Here is a 26,105-nt window from a genome sequence, read left to right on the forward strand (position 1 = left end):
TGCTCTTGTCAAGGTTGTCCATGAGCTAGCTCCATGTTACCAAACCCAGTGACTGCATCTATTCATATCTTTTTTGAATTCTTAGCAATATCCAATGTCCTCTCCTTTCAAATGTCTCTTTCGGTTTCTCTTGATACCACGTGTACTGTTTTTCCTCCTGCTTCAGTGCGGCTACTTCTTAAGTTTCTCCTGCTGTCTCCTCTTCTCCTCAGTCCTCAGATACTGGATGGCTGCAGGAGCTCCTTCCCTTCACTACCTATATACTCTTTCTTGGTGATGTCATCTGGTCCCCCCCACCTTTGAAATATCATCTCTGTGCACAAGACCCCCAAACCTATTCCTTCAACTCTAACCTCTAATTAGAATTTAGACTCAGACATCCAACTCTCTACTTGACATTTCCAGTTGGATGTCCATGAGGTTCTTCCAGCAGATATCTGCATGGCTCACCCCCTTACAACTTCAAGGAGACTTGGAGGCATCCCTTTGTCAATGAAGCCTTCCCAGATCTAACCACACTGTTTGTTACATATCCTACCCTAGCACTTAGCACCATCTACACATCATATACCTTATTTTTAATTTTTTGAATCATCCATTAGAATATAAACTCCAAAAGGACAAGGAATTTTGTCTTTTGTTAATCTTATATTCCTAAAGCCCAGAGAAGGGGGTGATAGATACGCAATAAATACTTGTTGAATAAATAAACAATGGACATCTTAAATTTGGTATATGGTAAATGTAGACCGCTTCCTCTCTTCCTCCAAATCACCACCCCCGCCTCAATTACTCTTTCTCTGGTCTTTCTCATCTTTGTAAATGGTACCTAAATATCTACCTAGCTATTAACACCAGAAATTGAAGATTCTCCTTGATTTTTGTTCCCTACGCCGCCCCCCACTCCCACATTCAGAGCATCACCAATAGCTGTCTATTATTCATCCAAAATATATCCCAAATATCTAAACTTCTCTTCACCTCCATTACCGTAATCCAAGCCACCATCATTAAAACAGTAGCTAGAGTGATCTTCTAAAACATAAAGCAGATCAGACCACTCCCTGCACAAAACTTTCCAGTGGTTCCACAGTTCACTTAGAATAAAGTCTGACCTTCTTATCCTGGTGTACCTAACTCAAAATGATCCAGCCTAGGCTGACCTTTCTTTTTTTTGTGTGGTACGCGGGCCTCTCACTGCTGTGGCCTCTCTCGTTGCGGAGCACAGGACCGGGGCACGAACCCGTGTCCCCTGCATCGGCAGGCGGACTCTCAACCACTGCGCCACCAGGGAAACTCCTGACCTAACTTTCTAACTTTCTTGCCGCTCCTTCTTCTGCACTAAATCCAGCCTCACTGGCCTTTCTTTCTTTACTTTGAATATTGCCAAGCTCATTTCAGTCTGAGGACCCCTATACTAGCTGCTCCCTCTGACCGGAAGGCTTTTACCCCTGAATTCAGAGATCATGTCATTCAGATCTAGGCTCTGATATCCCCCTTAGAGAAGCCTTGCTCAACCATCCAAAGTAGCCTTCTGCTCATTCTATATTATATCCCCCATTATAATTTCCTGCATAGCACTTTTCACTATTTAATATATTTTTTAAAAAATTAATTTATTTGTGACAATTTTCTCTGATATAAGTTCTATGAGAGGAGGGGCCTTGTCTGTCTTGTTATATGTGCTTGTTTGGATTGCTAGTTGCCTGTATTCAGGCTAAGTCTAGCTACTGAATAAAGTATAGCTTTTGGCAAGTTAATTTATAAAATAGAGAACATTTGCATATCCTATTTAATAGTTTTTGTCCATACTTTTTAAGGACAAGGAAAGGCTAAGATTCTGCGTTCTAGAACTAACTCTTCCAAAGACTAAGTGGCTTTTCAGCAAATCACTTGCTCTTTCTAGGCCTCTGTTTTCTTATTAGAAGAATGAATAATCTGGACTCAACGACTTCAAGATCCTTTCCAGTTCTGCAGTTCGGTAAGTTTCATTATATTCTCTGCCTAAAAAGTACAGACTATTTCCCTGTATGACATTTCAGCTTCAAAAACAGATACACTTATTGTGTCCCAGACATTCTGAAGTTCTCCATTCTTACCTGTGCCTTTGCTCAGGACGTCCATTCTCTTCCTTTCTACTTACATCAATCTCGCACATCTTTAAAGGCTTGGTTCAAATGCCAGTTCCTCACTGAAGACCTCTGTAACTGTACTGGCTCTCATCCATACCACTCATTGGTACCACTGTATAATTTCCATGTACTACTGAATGCTACTATGTGTCAGGCATTTGTCTCATTTAATCACTATAACAACCCTCGGAGGTAGATATTATTAATACCTTCATTTCAGAAATAAAGAAATCAAAACTAAGTAATTTTCCCCATCTCACAAAAGTGATACAGATCAGTCTTATAGCCAGTTATATTAAAATCTACAGCCAACACTATGAGTCTTCATGCTATATTGTTTCTAAATGTAGCCCAAAAAGTTAATATGTATTATTCCTTATTATTTCACATGGTCAGTATCCCCTGCTCGATTTCAATGAGTACATGTTTTGTAGTTTAAATAATGAGTAATGAGTAAATGAATGAGTAATGATAATGAGTAAATATATGAATAGACATATGAATAATATCCTTAGCATCAAGGGAAAGTTGCAGGGTAGGGAGTTAACATTTACTGAATATCTCCTTTTCATTAAGAACCTTGCTAGGTCCTTTAATTTTTTTTTTAACTTTTTATTATTTTTTCCCTTCCTTTTTCACACTTCCTCTAGCTTACTTTTTTTTCTTTGTTTTGTTTTTTGATTTTTTTTTTTGCGGTACGTGGGCCTCTCACTGCTGTGGCCTCTCCCATTGCGGAGCACAGGCTCCAGATGCGCAGGCTCAGGGGCCATGGCTCACGGGCCCAGCCGCTCCGCAGCATGTGGGATCTTCCCGGACCAGGGCACGAACCTGTGTCCCCTGCATCGGCAGGCGGACTCTCAACTACTGCGCCACCAGGGAAGCCCCCTCTAAGCTTACTTTGATAATCCTTGGCCACCTGGCCAGGACCATTGCCTTTGATTGTGTGGGCTGTGCTAGGTTCTTTATATAAACAACTATATATATAACTGTATCTCTATATGTTTTGTTTTTATCTTTAAAATAATGCTATTGTACATACTAGAAACTATCGCTGTTCCACTTGGCAGTAAAACAGTAAACAGTTTGGGTGGGTAGAGTTAGAATTTGAATTTGGGTTTTCGTGACTCCAGAGTCAGTACAAGTATCCATTGTGTTATATGTCCTTAGCAGTTACTGGTACACAAGCGGTTAGCTCAGTGATTCTCAGCAAGGGGTGAATTTGCCCCCTAGCGAACATTTGGCAATGCTTGTACACAATTCGGTTGTTACATCTTGGGGAGAAGTGCTACTGGCATGTGGGCAAAGGCCAAGGATGCTTCTAAACATCTTAAACAGGTCCCCATAAGAAAGAGTCATCCGGCCCACAATGTCAATAGTGCTGTGTTGTTCAATCCTTGAGCAGCTAAAGAAATTTACTGATGATGTGATAGCATTTTAAGAATAATTAATTAGAATGCTACACAACATATATAAACGTGAAGGCTATACGTTAGGAATTTCCCATAGCCATCATTAGGGAACCAGTCATCGTGCAACTGTGTAATTAGTATAAGGCCAGATGGCTGAGCTGTTACTGTAGGACAAACTTGCTCAATAAGTAGAACTGCAAGAGAGAAATTTTAAAAGACCTGGAGTAACTCAATCTTTAATAATTTTGTGGAAAGCTATGAGAAATAAATCAGTAAAGTTACAATGTGATTCAGAAAACATAGCTACTAAGACCCATACTTTTAGATTCTGAAAAATTTTTTAAAAATTGGGTATGAGGTTTATTATTATACTGATAAACAAAATCTATCCAAATGATCAAGACTTACTATGTCTCGTAAAGTAGATTCTAGTTAGTTCCATGAATGCCTCAAAGTGGCAAAAGAATTCTTGCTTTCCAGCTCGTAAGAGAAAATATACAAAGTCTGTAATCTTTCCTTTGTCTCAAGGTAGGTACTACATTAGGTACTACGTTGACTACTTTATTTCTCTCTTATTTAATCTTTCTCTTCTCTTCCAATTCCCCTCTTCAAATATCCAGTTAACCTGCTCACAGCCTGTAATTTACATTTTTTTGATATCTGGAAGAAGTGAGCATGAGACTATGGAACAAAACATTTACCACACGTTTCAATGTGCTCTCCAAAGGGCCAAACACAAGGGTGAACGGCACAGGACACTCAGATTAACTTCTTTCAACTATATCATCCGCATATCCTCAATCAAACATTTTGCTATGAACTAATCCCCCAAACATTTCCAGCATTCCAACTTTCACCTGCTTGTAAACAGCACATGCAGCTGAGTTTCTTTCAACTGTATCATCCACATACCCTTGACACAAAACCTTTCATCCTAAACTAATTCCTCACATTTCCAGCATTCCAGGAATTTGCCCAGTATCTCCAAGCCCCAAACCTTGATCAGTGCAAATCCACCTCCAAAACTGACTGCCTGAAAATCAAAACAATATGGAAAGAGAACACTGACCTTAATCGCACAGCACTTAAAAAGATATTATGTTTCCGTGCCCGTCTCCCACATTGGACCATGAGTTCCTCAACACACAAGCCTATTTCTTATTTTGACAACAATAATTATGACAATACTAGCAGCTAATACTTACAAAGAATTTATTCTGTGCCATGCTCTAAGTGCCTTTTCATGATTTATCTTCTCTTATCTCTTAACCACCCCATGAAGTAGATCTATTACTGATCCTTTTTATTGTGGCCCAGAGAAATTATATAAATTGCCCAGGGTCACACAGCTTGCAGGCAGTGGAGATGGGAATCAGACTCAGGAGGCTTGATCCCCAAATCCTTGTTCTTGGAAACTACTAAATGATGCCACCATGTACATCAGATTCACAAACTGCATCATAAAAGCACTGTGTAGACACACCCAAATTGAGGGACATTCTACAAAACCCCTAAACAATGCCCCTCAGAACTCTTAAGGTCATCCAAAAAAAGGAATGGCTAAGAAACTGTCAAATCTAGAGGCACCGAAATGATGACTAAGTGTTACGTGATTTCCTGGATGGGATCCTGGGACAGAAAAAGACCTTTGGTAAAAACTAAGGAAATCCCAATAAAATATGGATTTCGGTTAATAATGAAGTATCAATATGGGTTCATTACTTATGACAAACGTATCTTAAGACTAACGTAAGATGTTAAGACAAGGGAAACTGGGCAAGGGAGCATACTGGAACTTTCAATAATATCTTTATAACTTTCTGTAAACCTAAAACCATTCTCAACTAAAAAGTTTATTATTAAAAAACTTTCAGTAATCTTTTAAAGGAGTTTAAAAACTGTTTAACACACATATAAATCACGTGGGGATATTGTTAACTGAAGATTTTAATTGAAGCTTTAAATAGGGGCTTGAGACTCTGCATTTCTAATACACACCTGGGTGTTGATGATGCTTAGTCCATGGACCAAATTTATAAGTTACAAGGTTTTAAAACAAACAATGGTGTCATCAGATGTGTTTAGTTCAACGGCATAAGGGTAAGGGGTTATTTCCCAGCAGCAACATTTTAAATGGAAATATCTCCTAGTCAATTCTTTTGCCAAAAAATCCTGAAAGCTTAACTAAGTTTCATTTCAGTGAAAATAATGTCTCAGGGTTAAATTGTGGGGAAAACTAGCCCCTATCATTACTAACACCAGCATTTAGAGAAAGAGAGAGACAGACAGACAGAGACAGAGAGAGAGCACGTGCTTGTGTGTTTGTGTACATATATTTGTTTTAAAACCATTACTGACAAGAGACCAGGAGCTCTGGATGTATCTGTGGTAGAGAAGTGTTCAGAGGCAAAGTCAGCACCTCATAGAGGTGGTGTATGTAACACCCCATGGCTCACAAACAGTTATCTCATCAATTACAGTTCAGCCCGGATGGCATTTAATTCTCAGTCACTCAGTATCTTCCCTGCACGAGGGGCCACAAAGAGAAGTACTCACTGGGCAGGAGCGTGTATATTCAGGGACAGGGGTGGGAGAGGGCTGGTACTAGCACTCTTAGATGCTACAAATACAAAATTTAAAACCCAACAAATATAAAAAAGAATGCAGTGCTTCCCACCATGTATTTTGTGAAACATTACTTCTGTAAGATACTTCTCAAAAACAGGGATCTATAATCAGATAATCTTGGAAAATAATAATCTCACAAATGGACAGAGGGGTTTACCTACAGCGATGTTCACTGCAGCATTGTTTGCCACAGCAGATGACTGCTGACAACCTAAACTAATGGTTGGTTAGTTACATAAATTTTGGCAATCATTACAGTACAATATGGCATAACCATTAGAAAAATGAGGAGAGAATGGAAAGGCGATCATGATGAAGTCTTAAGAAAAATGGTTATACAAGTCAAAGCACACTGTAATGCTATTTTGTTTAAAAAACATATATTAATGTTTACAGGAAAAAGACTCAAAAGAAATGTGCTAAAATGTTGATAGAGGTCCAATCAGTTTGGTGGGAGTTTTGTTTTTTTTTTTAATTGGGGTATAGTTGCTTCACAATGTTCTGTTAGTTTCTACTGTACAGAGAAGTGGAGCTCTCTCTGCTATACAGCAGGTTCTTATTAGTTATCTATTTTACACATATTAGTGTATACATGTCAATCCCAATCTTCCAATTCATCACACTGCCACCCCTACCCCCCGCTTTCCCTCCTTGGTGTCCACACATTTGTTCTCTTCATCTGTGTCTCTATTTCTGCCTTGCAAACTGGTTCATCTGTACCATTTTTCTAGATTCCACATATATGTGTTAATATACGATATTTGTTTTCCTCTTTCTGACTTACTTCACTCTGTATGACAGTCTCTAGGTCCATCCACGTCTCTACAAACGACCCAATTTCGTTCCTTTTCGTGGCTGAGTAATATTCCATTGCATATATCTACCACATCTTCTTTATCCATTCGTCTGTCAATGGACATTTAGGTTGCTTCCATGTCCTGGCTATTTGCTACTCCAGCTTTCTTTTGATTTCCATTTGAATGGAATATCTTTTTCCATCCCCTCACTTTCAGTCTGTATGTGTCCCTAGGTCTGAAGTGGGTCTCTTGTAGACAGTATATATACGGGTCTCGTTTTTGTATCCATTCAGCCAGCCTGTCTTTTGGTTGGATCATTTAATCCATCCACATTTAAGGTAATTATTGATATGTATGTTCCTATTACCATTTTCTTAATTGTTTTGTGTTTGCTTTTGTACGTCCTTTCCTTCTCTTGTGTTTCCCACTTAGAGAAGTTCTTTTAGCATTTGTTTTAGAGCTGTTTTTTTGGTGTTGAATTCTCTTAGCTTTGCTTGCTTGTAAAGCTTTTGATTTCTCTGTCAAATCTGAGTGAGATCCTTGCTGGATCTACCCAGCAAGGGTAGCATTGTTGTAGGTTCTTCCCTTTCATCACTTTAAATATATTGTTCCACTTCCTTCTGGCTTACAGGGTTTCTGCTAAGAAATCAGTCGTTAACCTTATGGGAATTCCCTTGTATGTTGTCATTTTTCCCTTGCTGCTTTTTAACAATTTTTGTCTTTAATTTTTGTCAATCTGATTACTGTGTGTCTTGGCGTGTTTCTCCTTTGGTTTATCCTGCCTGGGACTCTCTGCACTTCCTGGACTTGGGTGGCTATTTCCTTTCCCATGTTAGGGAAGTTTTTGACTATATTCTCTTCAAATATTTTCTCTGGTCCTTTCTCTCTCTCTTCTCCTTCTGGGACCCCTATAATGTGAATGTTGGTGAATTTAATGTTGTCCCAGAGGTCTCTTAGGCTGTCTTCATCTCTTTTCATTCTTTTTTCTTCTGTTCCACAGCAGAGATTTCCACCATTCTGTCCTCCAGGTCACTTATCCGTTCTTCTGCCTTAGTTTTTCTGCTACTGATTCCTTCTAGTGTATTTTTCATTTCAGTCATTGTGTTGTTCATCTCGTTTGTTCTTTAATTCTTCTAGGTCTTTGTTAAACATTTCTTGCATCTTCTCGATCTTTGCCTCCATTCTTTTTCCAAGGTCCTGGATCATCTTCACTATCATTATTCTGAATTCTTTTCCTGGAAGGTTGCCTATCTCCACTTCATTTAGTTGTTTTCCTGGGGTTTTATCTTGTTCCTTCATCTGGGACATAGTCCTCTGCCTTTTCATTTTGTCCATCTTTCTGTGAATGTGGTTTTCTTTCCGCAGGCTACAGGACTGTAGTTCTTCTTGCTTCTGCTCTGGTGGGAGTTACTGATGGCTTTAAAATTTTCCTTTTTTGGCTTATATGAAATTTTCTAAAATATTGCTTTTGTAATAAAAATGCAATAAAAAATATGGAACAAGGCAGAATATCATATCCAATATGATTAGCTATTTTTCACATTGTATAGTGATTATATGATACTCAATGTTTTATCCTTCATACACACAAGTAACAACAAAAGCTGGCTTAAAATATATTTACCTAAGAGGAAATATAGTTTATTTTTTAAATTTTGGGCAGGTGGATGTCTAAGTTGAACACTACTGGCAGAAATCATAATATCTGTAGTCTTAATAATAGATATAATAATTGATAAGACTGATTTCATAAAAATATAAAACTTCTCACAAGAAGTGACACCCTAAGCAAAGTTAAGAGGCTGTGGTAGACAGAATTCTAAGATGGCCCCCAAGATTCCTGCCCCACCCCCATGTACACACCCTGTAGGATAGCATCTCACTTCTATGATTAAATTATGTTACCTGACAAAGGTCAGAGGATTTGGCAGATATAATCAAGTGTCTAGCCAGTTGAATCTGAGTTAATATAAAAGAAGCCTATGCTAGGTAGCTTGACCTCATCAGGTAAAAAGAGGTGCCACAACTTACCTGAAGTCAGAGACTCAAAGCTAGAGGTTCGGCTGGTAGCCTTGAAGAAGTGAACTGCCATGCTGTGGAGAGGCCACATGGCAAAGGGATGGTAGGCCACCTCTATGAGCTAAGAATGGCTCTAAGCTGACAGCCAGCAAGGAAGCAGGGGCCTTAGTCCTACAATCTCAAGACACTGACAACTCTAAAACCAGGAAACCAAAATGAGGACCCTGGGTCACAGATAAGATCATAGCTCCAGCCAAAACCTGTATTTCAGCCAGGTGAGAGACTCAGAGAGGACGTAGCTACGTGCACCCAGACTCCTGGCCCACACAAGCTGTGAGACAGTATGTTTGTGTTATTTAAAGCCATCAAATTTGTAGTAATTTGTTATGTGGCAATAGAAAACTAATACAGTGATAAATGATGAATCAAGAAAGTATTAATATTTGCCAGCTACAGAAGAAAAGGATAATATCAAGGTTGATACTCAAGTTATTTAACTGGTTCAATACAAGTGCACAAATGAAAATAGACATGGGCCACAGACAACCTAGACTGGGGTATACAAGCTGAACATCAGCCCTGCCTTAATAGATAAAACCCTCCTACAGATTACTAAGAATAAGAAAAACTCATTTGTTAAATAGGAAGACATGATCACTCTACCAAGGATATTCAAATGGCCAGAAACATATAAAAAGTTAAACAGTTAAACATCTCATTACTAATCAAAGAAAAATTAAGACAATGAAGTGCTAACTATGACTACAAAACTCACAAATTAAAAAGAATAAGTTCATCCCATTATGGCTGGGTGTGAAAAATAGGTGTTATTTTTCTGGGTTGTGAGAACATAAATTAGCACAATATTTTATAGATAAATTTTGTAGGATCTATAAAAGTTTTATATGTGCAAACCTCTGGATCCAGTTGCTAGACATGTATCTTATAAAAATAATTGCACAAATATGTATGTAGAGAAATGCATATTGCATGATGAATTTTATTTTGTATATAATTTTTAATCTTGTCTGTCTCTTGCCTTAAACGCTAAGCTACATGAGATCAGGGACTCATGCCACATATTAGGAGCTCACAAAATATCTGCTGAATGAATAAGGAATGTTAATTGCAAGTACTGTTATAAAAGCAAACTAAGTTTGACCACATATAATGCAATAGCATGTACTTAACGTTAAGTCATGAACTGACTTGGAAAAAGGTCCACGAGATAATGAGGAATAAAAAAAGCAAACTGCAAAGCATTATTACGACATATAATAACTTATAAAAGGGGAAATGTGCAAATATATATTTTCACATATACAGGAATATGCATAAAGAAATGGATGGTTATATATTCACCAAATGATTGATGGTGGTTAACTTCTAGGTTAATTTGTTTTGGACATTTCTCATAATTACTTTCATAGGAGTACACTTACTCTTATAAATAACAAAATTAACGAAGATCAATTCTTTAAAGGAAACTTACAATGTATATATTTACTTCCTTAGCCTCAGAAGTTCAGTTCATCTTATTTCTTCTTAAACTAGGTATTCTCAGCCAACGACCAATGAATACCTATGGGCTGAATGATGGGGTCTGGGGAAACTGTTGTCCCTTTGGAATTATTTTCAAAATATTTTTCAGGGAGATGGTCCATAGTTTCATTAGATTCTCAAAAATATCTATAATGCAATATCATTGTCACCAAATCCAACCCCCAACCTTCTACGACTACCGGTAATTTACTTTCCTTTTAGAGAAACCATGGCAAAAAAAAAAAGGAAAGAAAAGAAACCATGGAAGTAGAATCTTTGACTTTGACCCACTAACTCCTGACCTACTAACTTCTGACCTAACTTTTAAAGGGACAACAATGAAACAATGCGCATTTAGAGGAGTTAAGTACTCAATGATTAAGTATAGCACTTCTGTGCCAGAACTACCAAGTCATTAAGTGGGTGCAAAAATGACCAATCTTAAGGCTGGTTTTCATAGAAACCCAACACTCACCATTTTCTTCATGGCAGTAATCAAAGCCTGCCACACTACATCTTCGAAAAACCATCTTATTCTCAGTCAGGGTTCCTGTTTTATCAGAAAAGAGGTACTGAATCTGTCCAAGATCCTCTGTGATGTTCAGGGCTCGGCACTGAACAGTAGAATCCATTTTCTCATTGTAGAAATCCACATCGCTTTGAATAAAATATATTTGTCCAAGCTTCACAATTTCAATGGAAACATAGAGAGAAATGGGAATCAAAACCTAAGAAGAGCAAAACAATTTTAAAAATGTTAAAGGTGGAAAAGAAGGGATGAAAAACCATATAGTGCTGGATAAGTAGCAAAGATCTTAATATTCTGTGATGAGTACAATAGATATTACCTGTAACAAAATGATCATGGTCCAAAACATATAGAATCCTCCCAACACTGGTGATATGACATGTCCATCAGGCTCAGGGATGTTAAAAAAGGGTATGTTTTCATATCTGCTCAACCAGATTCCATGACCTTTCAAAAAATGTACAGACATCAAAAGGATGCTATGTATATATTACAGAAATTTAGAACTTTATTCCTATAGAAATATAGAACTTTATTCTATACAGAATAAAGTTCTTTATTCTCTACAGAAATATAGAACTTTATTCCTAAAGAAAGAGAGATAAGAATATTGGTTTTGGTTGAACACCAACCGTTTAAGAAACAAATTCAAATTCAAACGGCACACATTTTCCTGTCTCTGTCTCTCTCACTCCTTACATCTCTTCCCACGTCACTTTAGCACTGTGGCCATGTGTAACTGGATATAATCAATATTAATGCTTTTCAGGTTAGAGAATGAGGGAGATAAAGATGTGAAGAAAGCAATTATTGGCAAATAAAACCTCCCTTACAAAAGTCAAACTTTTTCATAAATTTCATTTAGAAAATACTTTTAAATAAATATCTTGCTGAAAAGATGTCAGCAAATAATCAAATTCTACCTACCCAATGCACCAGTTAAACACATTATAACCAACAGCAGGACACAGCAGAGGACATCTGTATTTGCTCTTCTTTCTAAGTTGCTGCGTTTATACCTTGGTCCGCTGTTGTTCAGCATTGCTTTGGTTTCATGGCCTACATGGGTAACACAGTATGTGAGAAAATGTGCAAACTAAAGCCAGGTAACAAATATCATATTTTTATATCTCGCTGGCAGACAATTTAATGAAAAGTAGCTATGCAATATACTTTGTTAATTTAGCTTCTTTTTGTGATCTCTTTAGAAAAACAGAGACCAATGATTAAGGTTATCATGACAAAATTTCCTTTCTGCTTCTAGAGATTACATTTTGAGTAAATGGAAAACGTTAACTTGCAGAAAAGCACAGAGGAGATGATGGTGAAAAGTCAGAAGCATAACCAACCTGCATAAACCACAATGCCCATGACAGCCTCTGTGTTTCTAATGGTGCATCCTCTAAGTAATACATTCTCTTTACTGAGACCCACACGTTCTCTGTTGGAGTGTTCTCTATAAGAAAGATAGCACAGAAGTTTATTTTTAAACAGCAAAAATGGCCACGTAAAAATAAAAATGATTTTTGAATATTCTTGATTACAGTATGAAGTTAGGCAGTTCACAGGAAAAGATTCAAATCTCTGATGCATTTGCTTTTGTTATTTCAGTTACCCACTGTGGCTGGGGGGAAAAAAAAACACAACAGGTTTCTAACACTGCTTTCTACCATTCATTGTCAACTTCCAGTATTGATGCTACAAAAATTAGAAAATATTCCAAATAAGGAAACTATTTCCTCTAGTAGAAACTGTATTTGGGGGTAACTTAATAGCTGATGAGGGAAAAGTTCTTGATGGAATTAGAAAATTACCATTTTTGACCCTGGTGAAATCAAGGATTACTCTTAGGCAATGATAGCCAGTGGCTAAAATCATTAGGTAGAAGGCTGGTGGGGAAGTTTATAATGAAAGGATAAGGCTGACAACACCAATCTTAACTACCAACGGGACAAGGGGACATCACAGGCCTCCAGCCTCCAGAAGTTCGAGGACAGAAATTGCTCATCTCCCTCGGAAACTAATCAAGCCTCTAAGAGGGCAAATCAAACTGGGGTCTGTGGCATCAGGGGAACTGTGAAACCTTTGAAACTGTATGCAATGTTCCCCTGTGTGTGTCTATATACATTTGTCATTTTCTAGGGAGAGAATTTCTTTCATCAGATTCTGAAAGTGCCTCTGGACAGTTTTCAGGAAATAAGGCCAGAGAAACATGTTAACCACCAATGCAAGGATGCAGTCAGCCAAAGCTACCAAATCTGCAGTGGTAAGCTCTATGGGCAAAATGACCTGGTCTATTCAACAAATAAGTAGAATGAGGAGCGGGGAGCAAAAGGAGTGGTAGAGGGGACTCCACCCTCAGGAAGGACGCAATCAGCTCAATCTACAATGTGGTAAATTCTACAAGCTAAATGACCCCATTTCTTCGGAGGGGAGATTTAGAGACATATCAACCAAATGCAATGTGTAGACCTTTGTTTTGATCCTGGTTAGAATATATTGACTCTAAAATTTTTTTTGAGATAATTGGAGAAATTTGAACAAAGATTAGGTATTAGACGCTGTCAAGAAATTGTTCTGAATTTAGTTAAATGCGATAATGATGTTATGGGTATTTTTTTTTAAGTTTTTTTCGGCTGTATATTCATAGTGAAGTATTGACATTGAAATGATGTGATGTAGGTGCAGGGAAGGAAGTGGAAGGATATCTGAAACAAAGTTGGCAAGATTATGAAATAGTTAAAACTGGGTGAGGGCTCATGGGTGTTCATTACACTTTTCTTCCTAATTTTGCATGTTTGAAATCTTCTGTAAAACAGTTTTAAAATTATCAAAGTAATTACTTGATGAAATTACTATAGTGGCAAAAATACAGAGCAAACTCATTGGAAAATTTTTAAAAATAAGCAAAATGCAACGTATTTCACCTATTTTGTGAAAATGCATTCTTAATTTCAGCATTAAAGTTAGTTTGTTTTTTAAGCAATACACTTCAGCCTGTAAGTCGTTTCTTCTTTATTAAGTATAGGAAGATTGTCATTGTATCTGCTACCCATGCTATCTGGATTACAAGGAAAAGAAAAGCTCTTCAAAAAAGGTTTCCTACCACAAAGGAGGAAAATAGATTTGTCATTTCACTCCTCTAATTTGTAAAATACTCTAAGAGGTGTGTGCTCACATTCCTTCATTTATATGGGTTTATGCACAAAGAGCAAACCATAGGGTCATGGTCAGAACTAGCAGTGTCCTTGGGTTTAACCTAATTCTGTTTTCTGGATTTACAGATGAGGAAGTTAAATCCCAACATTCACATTTCTAGGTAGCATTCCCAGGCACGCATCCCAGTCTTGATTTGGTCCCTCATGAATATAGCAGTTGTTATCCCTAGAACCTTTACAGAACAGATACAATATACAAAAGTACCAGTTCCAAAGTTCCTTAGTGTATTAAGATTTTTTCCCCTGGGATCCTTATTTTTCACCATTACATCACTCTAGGTTACCATCATTACATCAAAACCCAACTTCTATCTTGATTGCACCTGCTCCAAACTCTAAACATGTCCTGCACTTGATGGGTATGTATTTGGCAATTATAGCATGGGACTTTCAGATTCCATGTGAGACACTGACTGTCCACATAGAGCTCTCATCCATTCAAGAGCCTATGTAATATCTACCATGCGCCCAGCACACCCACCCAGATGCTGAGGACAGAAAAACAAACTTACACAGTCTTGCCTCCTGTGGTCTAACAGGAAGTGACTGATATAGAAATATGTAAGTAATAAAAATATTATAGGTGTTATTATAGAAATCTGATATTCAGCATACAATGTGGGCACAAATAGGGAAGGAGGCAGTGCTACCTGAGAGTAAGAAGACCAGAGAAGCCATCATTCATACAGAGAGTGAGCTTGAACATCTCAATTTTTGTTGATTTTAGGAAATAGGCTACACAGCAGGAAAAGGATAAGGAGCTAGTTTAGCAGATAAAAACAATTTCACAAAGAATTACTGTATCGTCCTGGGCTGACTCTACTAAATATATAGGCTCTGAGTCAGATTCTATGCAGAGTTCTATATTCCAAACCACACAGTGATAGACTAAAGTTCCTATTCTTTCCTGTCTAGAAATGTGCCAGAAGCAAGACTGACCTTGTCAGGGGAGTCAGCGTTCCCAGTAAGAGGCTGTACAAACCTCAGCACCTGAGGTCCAGGTCAAAAAATGTCAGCCCTTAAATCTGACATTTACAAGAGGAAATTCTGTAAATAGTCAACAGCTGGAGAAAATAATACTAGAAAATGACTCATCCTAAGAGATGGCTTATGAGCACGTTTCTGATGACAGGAACATCTGCTAACGTCCCTTTATCATCTCGCCTCTTTATGATCTATTATATTGCTCACCTACCCTCCAAACACACTTAAACCACTTATGACTCCACAAATGCACTGTGGTCTCAGGCCCCTACACCATTACCTGTGTTGCTCCCTTAACCTGGAATGTCAGCCTTTCTTTGCATTCAGTTGCCTGCCTGGTATCTTCTCATTCGTGATTATTTAATTCTAGCATTACCTCTTTACCTGGACCAAGCCTATTCCCTTTTCCCATTGCATAGCTTCCTGTGCCTGCCCAAACACCTGTCTGTATCAGGTGCTACTTAAAGATGCTACCGCGATGTTCTAAACTTCCTTCCACGATGACTCTAACATTTTAAACAACCTGACTGAGGAATAACTAATAAAAATCATAATACATATACCGTACATATTTAAAGTGTAAAACTTGATGTTTTGACGTTTCCCCTGTGAAACCATCGCTACAATCAGGAAAATGAACATATCCATTATTCCCCAAAGTTTCCTTATGTCTTTCTGCAATCTTTCCTTCCTACCTTCCCCCTCCCAGGCACCCACTCATCTGCTTTCTATCACTATAAATTAGCTTTCTTTTTTGAGACTATATAAATCAAATCATATAGTATATATTCTCTCTTGTCTGGATTCTTTCACTCAACGTTATTTTGAGATGCATCCATGTTGTTCCATGTACCACTAGTGAATTCTTTTTGCTGCAGAATAGCATTTATTGTATGGATATACCATTTGTTTTACCTATTTACCTGTTGATGGACATTTGGGTTGTTTCTAATTGGGGCTATTACCAATAAAGCTGTTTTGAATGTCTGTGTACAGGTTAGTATATAGATAAATGTTTTCTCTTGGGTATATGGATATATGTTGGATAAATGTTTTCTCTTGGGTAACTTCTTAGGAGTGGAAAAACCAGATCACACAGTAGGTGTGAATTTAACTTTTTAGGAAGTTTCCAAACTATTTGCTAAAGTGGCTGTAGCCATTTCCACTCCTACCAGCAGTACATGAGAGTTCCAGTTTCTCTACATCCTTGTGAAAAGTTGGTATAGTCAGTTCTTTTAATTTAGCAGTTGTAGCTCTGTGGTTTTAATTTGCATCTTTTCACACAGATATTTGTCATCCATGTATCTTCTTTGATGGAGTGTCTGTTCAATTTTTTCGATCATTTAAAAAACTGTATTGTTTACTTATTACTGAGTTTTGAGATGTCTTTCTCTATTCTGAATACAAGTCCTATATGAGAAACATGCATTGCAAATATTTTCTTCCAGTCTGTGACTTACGTTTTCATTTGCTTAGTAGTGTCATTTGAAGAGAATAAGTTTCTAATTTTGATGAAGTTCTTTTATTTAATTATTTTTGTCCTCTTATGGATTGTGCTTTTGGTGTTATATCTAAGAAATCTTTGGCTAATACAAGATACCAAAGATTTCCCATGTTTTCTTTTAGGAATTTTACAGTTTCACGTTTACATTTAAGTAAGTACAGGATCCAGTTTTAGTCAATCTTTTTAAGTGGCAAGAGGTCTAAGTTGAAGTGTTTTTTTAAAGTATAGATGTATAATTGTTGCAGCATCATTTGTTGAAACAACTAACCTTTCTCCACTAAACTGCCTTTGCATCTTTATCAAAATCCAGTTGCCCATTAATGCCTGGATCAATTTCTGGACTCTAACCTCTTCCACTGACCTATTGGTCTATATGCCAAAAACAAAATCTGGTGGTATTAGCCCTCCAAATCTGTTGTTTTTCAAAGTTGTTTTAGTTAAATGGTTCTTTCTATCTCCACACAAATTTTTAGAATAAACTTGCCAATTTCTTAAACAAAATAAAAAGTAAAACCTTGCTGGGGTTTCAATTGGGATTACACTGAATCTACAGATCAATTTGCGAAAAAAATTGATGTCCTAACAATATTGAGTCTTTCAACGCATGAACAACGTATGTCTCTCCATTTAGTTACATCTTTAGTTTAACCCAACAGTGTTCAGTGATTTTCAGTATGCAGGTCTTCCATATCTTTTGTCAGATTTATTCTTAAGTATTTCAATTTTTCTGATGCTATTATAAATTGATTTTTAAAGTTTCCGTATCTGATTGTTCATTGCTAGTGTATAGAAATACAATTAATTTTTGTATATTGATCTTGTTTCCTACAACATTGCTAAACTCAGTTATTAATTCTAGTAGCTTTTTTTGTAGATTTCATCAGGTTTTCTACAAAGACCATCATACCATCTATGAATAAAAGACAGTTTTACTTCTTTATTACTTGATGCTTTTATTTCATTTTCTTTACATTAGCTAGGCTCTCCAGTACAATCTTGAATAAAAGTGGTGAGAGACAATATCCATGTCTTGTTCCTGATCTTAGGGGAAAAATGCTTACTTAGTCTTTCACTATTAAGTCTGATCCTAGCTGTATGGTTTTTATAGATGCCTTTCATCAGGTTGAGAAAGTTCCCTTCTATTTCCAGTTTGCAAAAGCGGAAGTTACATTTTGTCAAATGCTTTTTCTATATCCATGAGATGGTCACCTGGTTTTTCTTTTTCACTTGTTAATTATCGTTTGTTAATATGGTGAATTACATTGTTTGATCTTCTAATGTTAAGCCAATCTTTCATTTCTGGTATGAGACCTACTGAGTCATCATGTATTAACCTTTTTATATATTGTTGGGTTTGATTTGCTATAATTTGTGTAAATTTTTTGCATCTATGTTCATAAGGGATATTAATCTTCCCTTAAGTGTCTCTGTATTCTTTCGGTATCAGGGTAATGGTACCAAAAAATGACTTAGGAACTTTTTTCTTCTCTGCCATTTCCTCACAAGATCACCACTATGAAGTAGGTCTAACTAACTCCTCTTAAAAATAAGGAAGGATAAAAAAAGTAACTTGGCTCAAAAAATAAAGCACTTAAGTGGCACAAGCCAGCCTGAATCAGATAAGACCCTAAATTCTAGATGCCCCTGGAAAGGGATGTAGATGCCACAGGAAGCCTCCAGAATGAACACTGTTGTGGATTCCCATACTTTTTCTTAGATGTGTTTCAAAATCATTGGCTAACTTTACCAACTGAATTGTCCACCTACTCTAATTCTAATAGGATAGGAGGACACCATCAGCCTATCATGTCACTTAAGCTGCCCTGTCTGTCCAAACACTTCCTTCCCAATAACTAACATGTCTTGGGCTTAACATGGAGCTCATGTTAAGTCATTCACATACCACTGAAAGAGAGTCTAGGATTATTTTAAGAACAAGGTTTTTTTGTTTTAAAAATATACATAGGTAAATATCAAATAATTAAAATAAGCCAAATTTATAGGTGGCTTAACTTACAGCCTTTAGTGATTTAACTTGGTATAAGTACACAAAAGTTTTTTTGAGTTAAGCATAATTGTAACATACAATCCCACTCACACCCACAAAGGTAAGTCATGTATCACTCACAGGAAGCCTCGGAATCTGTTGAGGTCATTGTTTGGACTTTCACATTCTATCCTACTGGAGAATTTCTCAGGATCAACTTCAGAGTCCTAAAAAATATTTATTTATTTATTATTTATTTGTTTTTTAAAATCACCAAACAAAAATTCAAGGTTAAATCTTGAGATTTAAGTGTTTATCCTTTCACCAATTGTTAAGATAAAACAAAGGCATGCTTGTCACAAAATCTGTCACAAGTTGCCCAAATGAAGGAAAGTATAGGCATAATTATAAATGAATAAATGAGATCAGAATGGTCCCAGAGTATCAATAAATATCTTCAGGTGATGGGAATGTCTGAATCATGTACTGGAATCCATGCAGGACTCCCTGCAGGAGAGAGCTTCTCCTCCTACAGGGCATACTCTTTTATCTGGAAGACACTGAAAAGCTGAAAATACTTTTGTTGTTGTTCTTTAACCATATATGTAGCTTCTGAGATTACGTGTGTATTTATACATATATACACACATATATGTATACATATGAGTACTCTGAGCACGTATGCATTTGATCTCAGTAAACTTTAAAAAATGAAAATATGCTAAATATCAATATGTCACAAAATTCTCTAATAGATCAAATATCATCATTTTCATTTTAAGATAAAGAAACTGAGGCATAAAGTGGTTAAGTAACACAGTAATTAAATGGCAGAGCTGGGATTCATTCAAACTCGTGTTAATATAACTTCAAAGGTCTTGTTTACCTCACCACAGCATGGTGAAGGGTCAGAGCTCTGTGGCATGAAAAGTTACAAATTTCTTAAAAGGCCTTGGTATATAAGTAATTACAGATTTTAGGAACAATGACCGATTGATATCTCCAGCTTCAATCAGACATAACATATAAAAATCTAAGTTTAAGAAAAATAAGTTAGAAGTTGATTGTTTCTATTGCAAAAGAATTTTCCAAATTGCAAAATTTGTTGCGTTTCTTAAATTCAATTCCCAGAAATATATGATTGTCAGACTGAAACGTCTGAACTCCGAAGTCATTAAATCCTATTATCTATAAAATATAGCACACCTCTACTGATATCTGGAACTGGATTAAGCTCTCTAGAATTCCATTTTGTAAAGGTAAAAATGAGTTTAAAAAGTCTCTTTATCTGTACATGTGAAAATGAGCTCAGACATCTTCTGAAAAGAAAACGTTTATGTCACCAATGGAGAACACATCATTTACCTGCTCTGTGTATCCCCGAACCACCTGCCTCTGTTTTAAATTGCTCTCTCCATCAAGACTGGAAGTCTCAATGTGACAGATTCCATCTGGATCAGTGGAAAAGAGTAAAACCATATCTGCAGGAATAACCTCGTTACAGGAAAGGCGAATAAAGTCCCCAACAGTAACATCTTTCCAGCATCTGTCGACATATTTTTTCTCTTTCCTAAAATAGAAAAAAAAAAAAAGTTTAAAAAGAATCTCAAGCCAAAAACACACATAATAGTTTTTTTTTTTAATTTTAGTATATAATTTAAAGTGTTAGGGTGAATTTTAATCTGTTAAATGCTAAAAGGGGAAGCCAGAGAATTGGTAAAACTTAAATTCCACAACTGGCTTCACCTGAAAATTTAGTTACTAAGCTGCCAAAACATCAATTCTCTTTTCCTGTGAGATTTTGAACCACTACACTATTTGGGTAGTTCTTGAATAAAATTAACATTGGATGGGTTTATTCATATATGAAGCAATTCCTGTGTGCTATCCTGTGGTCAGGAATCAAGGATCTAAAAGTACCCAAGACACATTATCTGCTCTCAAGAGAGCTTCCTATCTGGCCGATAGGATGGAGAAATTAAAGAAAACCCAAAAGAAATGAAATAAATACCCAGATACAACACTTTAAAAATCATTATACCACCAGATTAACACCCCTAATTATCATTTAATTGAAATACTGGTTAAAGTAGTCCTGCGTTGGCTGCAGTTGATCCCTAGAAAGGAGAATGCCAAATTTTAACTCTTTTCAAAAGTGTAGTTTTCCCAATCTATATATTCAATTCTTTTTAAAGGAAAGGCACATGAACTGAAGTTGATTTGCCATAAATGCCCTGATTTACGTTAAAGTTTTTGCCAAACTTCTCATGCCTTTTCATACCAATGGCATGAATTAAGTTCCACAAAGCACCGTCCTTAGAGAAGAATTAGGACATTTGAGGCATAGACTATTATATAACTAGTTAAGCAGCATTTCACACACAATACTGCCAACAAATGTTAGGAAGGTCTGTCTCATCCCCCTATCACCTCCCAAATATCTGCAAAGAACTAGTATTTTGTCATAAAAATGCACTTATTTTATAAGTAAAGATTTATTTTCTATTACATTTTTGGAGCTCAGTATTCAAATTCATTGTTGAAGAAGGCTGGGAGATAGTTATATTCTAAGCTATATGACCTATATATTAAAAATGAATGCATCATATTAAATAGAAATGCTACCTTAAGCCAATACTTGTATAACTTCTGCTATACAGAATTACATTGGTTATTTCAAGAAATACTTAGCTCAAAGGGCTACCTAAAAAGAACATTTTCAGGACATATTCTCCCAAAATATCTTATGCACCAGGTTGAATCCAACTAAAAGAATTCCTTATTTACCTAAAGAGTTTGTTAGTTTATCAAGAAAGGTAAATCAATGGTTTGTTTTAACAATTTTTTTCTAGTATACACCAGTTTACTTTTCCATGGTGGGAAGTAACAGAGAGAAGACAAAAAAGGTAGGCAGGAGTCATATATATATATATATATATTTTTTTAACATCTTTATTGGAGTATAATTGCTTTACAATGGTGTGTTAGTTTCTGCTTTATAACAAAGTGAATCAGCTATATATATACATATATATATATATATATATATATCCCCACATCTCCTCCCTCTTGCGTCTGCCTCCCACCCCCCTCCCTATCCCACCCCTCTAGGTGGTCACAAAGCACCGAGCTGGTCCCCCTGTGCTATGCAGCAGCTTCCCACTAGCTATTTTACATTTGGTAGTGCATATATGTCCATGCCACTCTCTCACTTCGTCCCAGCTTACCCTTCCCCCTCCCTGTGTCCTCAAGTCTATTCTCTGTGTCTTCATTCCTGTCCTGCCCCTAGGTTCTTCATAACATTTTTTTTTTTAGATTCCATATATATGTGTTAGCATACGGTATTTGTTTTTCTCTTTCTGACTTACTTCACTCTTTATGACAGATTCTAGGTCCATCCACCTCACTACAAATAACTCAATTGCGTTCCTTTTTATGGCTGAGTAATAGTCCATTGTATATATGTGCCACATCTACTTAATCCATTCATCTGTCAATGGACACTTAGGTTGCTTCCATGTCCTGGCTATTGTAAATAGAGCTGCAATGAACATTGTGGTACGTGGCTCTTTTTGAATTATGGTTTTCTCAGGGTATATGCCAAGTAGTGGGATTGCTGGGTTGTATGGTAGTTCTATTTGTAGTTTTTTAAGGAACCCAGGAGTCATATTTTGAAGGTTCAGTCTTACTGCCATTCCTAGGAGTAGAGATTTCATTCCATAGAAAATGGATATGATTCTATTTCTACCTGCTAACTCCTGCTACAGAGTAACAGATGAATTGTTGGGTGGCAGGCTGGTTAGAAATAGGAATGGCAAGGAACCAATGGAAAGTTATTGAAATAATTCAGGAGAGGGATAAAGATGGTTAGAATTAAGGCAGCAAAAAGGATGGATGAAAGCAGATTAAGTCAAGACATATTTGGTTACTAGAGACAAGTATTCTGACTTATTACATGCCAAGTTATCAAGGGTGACACTATGGTATCTAACTTGTATGGTGAGTGGGGCCTTTCACCATGTCCCAGATTTTAGAAGCAACTGATTGCATCATGGTAAAGATAATAAAGTTGGTTTGGAAAGTTTTTATTTGAAGTGAGATATAAAATTGAAGAGGTCCAGCATTTTGATGGTTTTGATCAGAAGTTCATGAGTAGAAATACAAACTTGCAAGTCTTAGGTACATAAAGGGCAGCTGACACAAGGTAACGACCCAAGAGGAAATGTCGGAGAAATCAAAAAAGAAGGAAATTTCAAAAAGGGAGCCATCATAGTAACAAAAGCCACAAAGGGGTCATGCCTGTGATATGTGGTTATTAGAATGTGTGCTATCAAGTTGATAGTATGAAACTGTTGATGCGGAGAGTGAAGACGAAAGTGAGACCGCCAGTGAATTAAGGCATAATTGGAAGTTGAAGAAGTAGAATATTTCATGAAGTTTAGCCCTGAAAGGAATAAGGGGTGAAAGCAGCCACTGCAAGGGAAGGTAAGGCAAAGCACAGTAAGGATGAAAGAACTGGGCATGCACGCAGCATGCAGGGAAGAAGCCCATGGAGAAGGCAAGGTAGAAGAGAGGACAGCGTTGGAGGGTGTTCTTTGAGGCTATGGAGAAGTAACAAGGAATGGAATTAAGAATGCAGATGAAAGAATTACTATTACAAGGCAGGGAATCACCTTTTCATGTAAGGTCAGAAGAAAGTAGGTGAAGACGTAGATGATGTAAGAAAGAACTGAAGTACCTAATTCATGCTTAATGACCTCTACTTTTTCTCTGAAGAAAGCTATAAGAAAATTTGCTGAGAATTTGTAAAAGTAGGGAGAGAAGACAGATTTGATATTAGGGTTAAGGATTTTATTTTTCTTTCAAACAGAAGAAATACAATTCCTCTAAGGGACAAGTTTATTTACTCTACATTGGAACAAAATTCAAATGAGGTCAATTTTACAATTAAATTAACTTTTCCCCATTTGGAGTCCATACTAGGATATTTTTAAAGTAGCTAATTTTCCCAGTAGGTAGCTAGTTCAGGTCAATTAAACACATGCTGACCTTAATTTATGTGAGTTACCATGTCAGGTGCTAAAAATACAAAAGTGATTAAGATATGGTGATCTCCCTATGGAAGTTATGGTCAAAATTTGAAAAAGTGACACAAACAGCAATTTTATAAGAGGTATGCACAGGTTATTATGGGAGCAAACAGTTGGGACATTTAGCTCTGGAGGAGGTGAGCCTTGCAGGATGATCTAGAGTGAGTCAGGTGAAGAAAGGTGGGACAGTGTATCAGTCAGAGTGAGAGTGGAGGCACAATGCCATAGGGCATGGGAGAAGAGCAGGATGTTTGAAACTACAAGCTAAGTGACAAATGCTCATTGCCAATTTTAACTAGCTTTGAGAATTTTTAATTGTGGTAGACTCAACATGAGGTTATATTTCCTTCTCGGATATAGAATTAAAAGTAGTAAAAGAACTTTCTCCTTCTCCCACAGCCTAAATGTACAACTAGAATTTCTTGTATCTACTTGGTTACTTGTGCTTCTGCAATTACTCTCACTGGTCAGGATATAGCACTTATAATCCATTCTTCAGGCAAACTTCTAGACCCATTTTGCTTAAGAATTCAATGTCACACAGCTTTTATGTCAATACACAATCACTGGGGAAAGTTGGGAAGAATACACTGGACTATTAATAGTGATTCCACTGGGGTGGAGGTTGGAAGGAGAGAGGTGGAAAGACAGAAAACGTGGACTTCCACTTCCTACTTTAACCAATTGAAAGAGAGGAAGAGTGGGATTATGAATGAGTTTTTCTTTTTGATGTTCTTTAGTATTTTTCCAATAAAACACTAAAAACAGTTTATAAAATGCAAATACTGAATAATCATTGGACACAAGATCAGCTAAGATTTACTGGATGCTTTATATTCATCAATTCATTTAATTTTTATAACAGTGTTATGTGGGTGGTACGATGAATGCACTATGCCCCACTCCCCCACCTCTTAGAAACGAGAAAAACTGACTTTGACAGGTTAAGTCACTAGCTCCAGGTCACACAGTTCCTAGTATTCCTGGGATTTGAAACAAGGCAGGTAGCTCCAGAGTCCATCTCTCAAATACTAGACTTTACTCCCAGCTATAGTAACTTACCAATGACCACCAAACAAAACATGGTTTAATTGTGTATCAGAAAGTGAATTTCAAGAACCACTGCTTTGGAAAATGTCACACATCGATAAGGTTAATATCTTAGAAGGCCACTGATATTTAGTCTCATTTCAAGAATCATAAAATTCTATGAATTTATGAGATAATTCTAAAATATTAACATTAGCTAGTATTTTTAAACTCCTAACACCAACAATATGGTGATTTTTAAAGATCAGAAAACAGTATAAGTTCCTGGAGGGCAGGCATTTTATCTGTTTTTTGTTTAAACCTCTAAATCTCTCAGTGCCTACAACACAGTAAGCACTTAAATTTGCTGGATGATTAATAGTTTTATTTTCAGCACACTTCTATTATCCTTGAAGCAAACCTTAAAACCTTACGAATGGTTGCCATTTTAAAGGCAGGTTTTGGATAATAGTTCATTCTAATGTAATTGCGGTGTAATAGGGTTTAAATGTTTAATTTCTATTCTAGCATTTGTTACTTCCCTATGATACTTTCCCAAAGAAAATTAAGCACCTTGTGAAAGACCACGTATTATTATAAATAAGAACCAAATTATCTGCATAGAAATGTTAGTATGCTTCTTCCGGACGCTTGCAAGATTTAAAAGCTGCATACTTTCAACTTAATTTTACTGAGAATTAATTTGTCCTCTAAAGTAATTTCTTTGTATTTAATAGGAATTTAAGTTAGTACATTAACTTAAATCAACAAGACATGGTCTTAGAGCCCACGTTTATTTCTTTATATCCTTATAATTTGTTCCAAGAACAAGGGATGACAGGTTAGAATGTAAGCATTATTTCTTCTACACCAAACAAAAGCAAATTACATAGAATATAATAAAAAGACATAAAGAGCTACCCAATTCTATTATGAAATGCAATCATAAAGTGATATCTTGGACTAGACCTTAAACAACTGAAAAGAATATTGCATCTCATCTTTACGTTTATATGCAAATCATCTAAAACAGATCCAAACTATGTCTAAAGGGACCCGTGAGAAAAAAATTATACCAGGTTTCCCATTAGGGAATTTTAGAATTAATAAAATCATACAATGTTTGAACAAGTTCTCAAATATTAATTAAATGACTTGATCATGTGACAAACTCTAGCTTACAGTCATTATTAACTTACAATAATCATAATAGCTAACCTTTACTTAGCACTTGAAA

At 36.5% G+C, this 26,105-nt stretch overlaps 1 protein-coding gene across 2 annotated transcripts in view; it reads right to left on the reverse strand.

The window, feature by feature from the left end:
* The window catches only part of ATP10D (ATPase phospholipid transporting 10D (putative)), a 115,435-nt gene that overhangs the window by 44,503 nt on the left and 44,827 nt on the right, over positions 1–26,105 (reverse strand). For both annotated transcript variants that reach the window (XM_024731670.1, XM_024731671.1), the window contains exons 4-9: positions 20,115–20,319; positions 18,891–18,976; positions 12,406–12,512; positions 11,984–12,115; positions 11,376–11,503; positions 11,003–11,255 (exon numbers count right to left, since the gene is read on the reverse strand). In XM_024731670.1, the coding sequence (XP_024587438.1) occupies positions 11,003–11,255; positions 11,376–11,503; positions 11,984–12,115; positions 12,406–12,512; positions 18,891–18,976; positions 20,115–20,319 (911 nt within the window). The remainder of the gene's footprint in view (positions 1–11,002; positions 11,256–11,375; positions 11,504–11,983; positions 12,116–12,405; positions 12,513–18,890; positions 18,977–20,114; positions 20,320–26,105) is intronic.

This window comes from Neophocaena asiaeorientalis, unplaced genomic scaffold, assembly GCF_003031525.2.
Source record: "Neophocaena asiaeorientalis asiaeorientalis breed wild unplaced genomic scaffold, Neophocaena_asiaeorientalis_V1.1 scaffold39, whole genome shotgun sequence".
In the NCBI taxonomy this organism is placed as follows: Eukaryota; Metazoa; Chordata; class Mammalia; order Artiodactyla; family Phocoenidae; genus Neophocaena; species Neophocaena asiaeorientalis.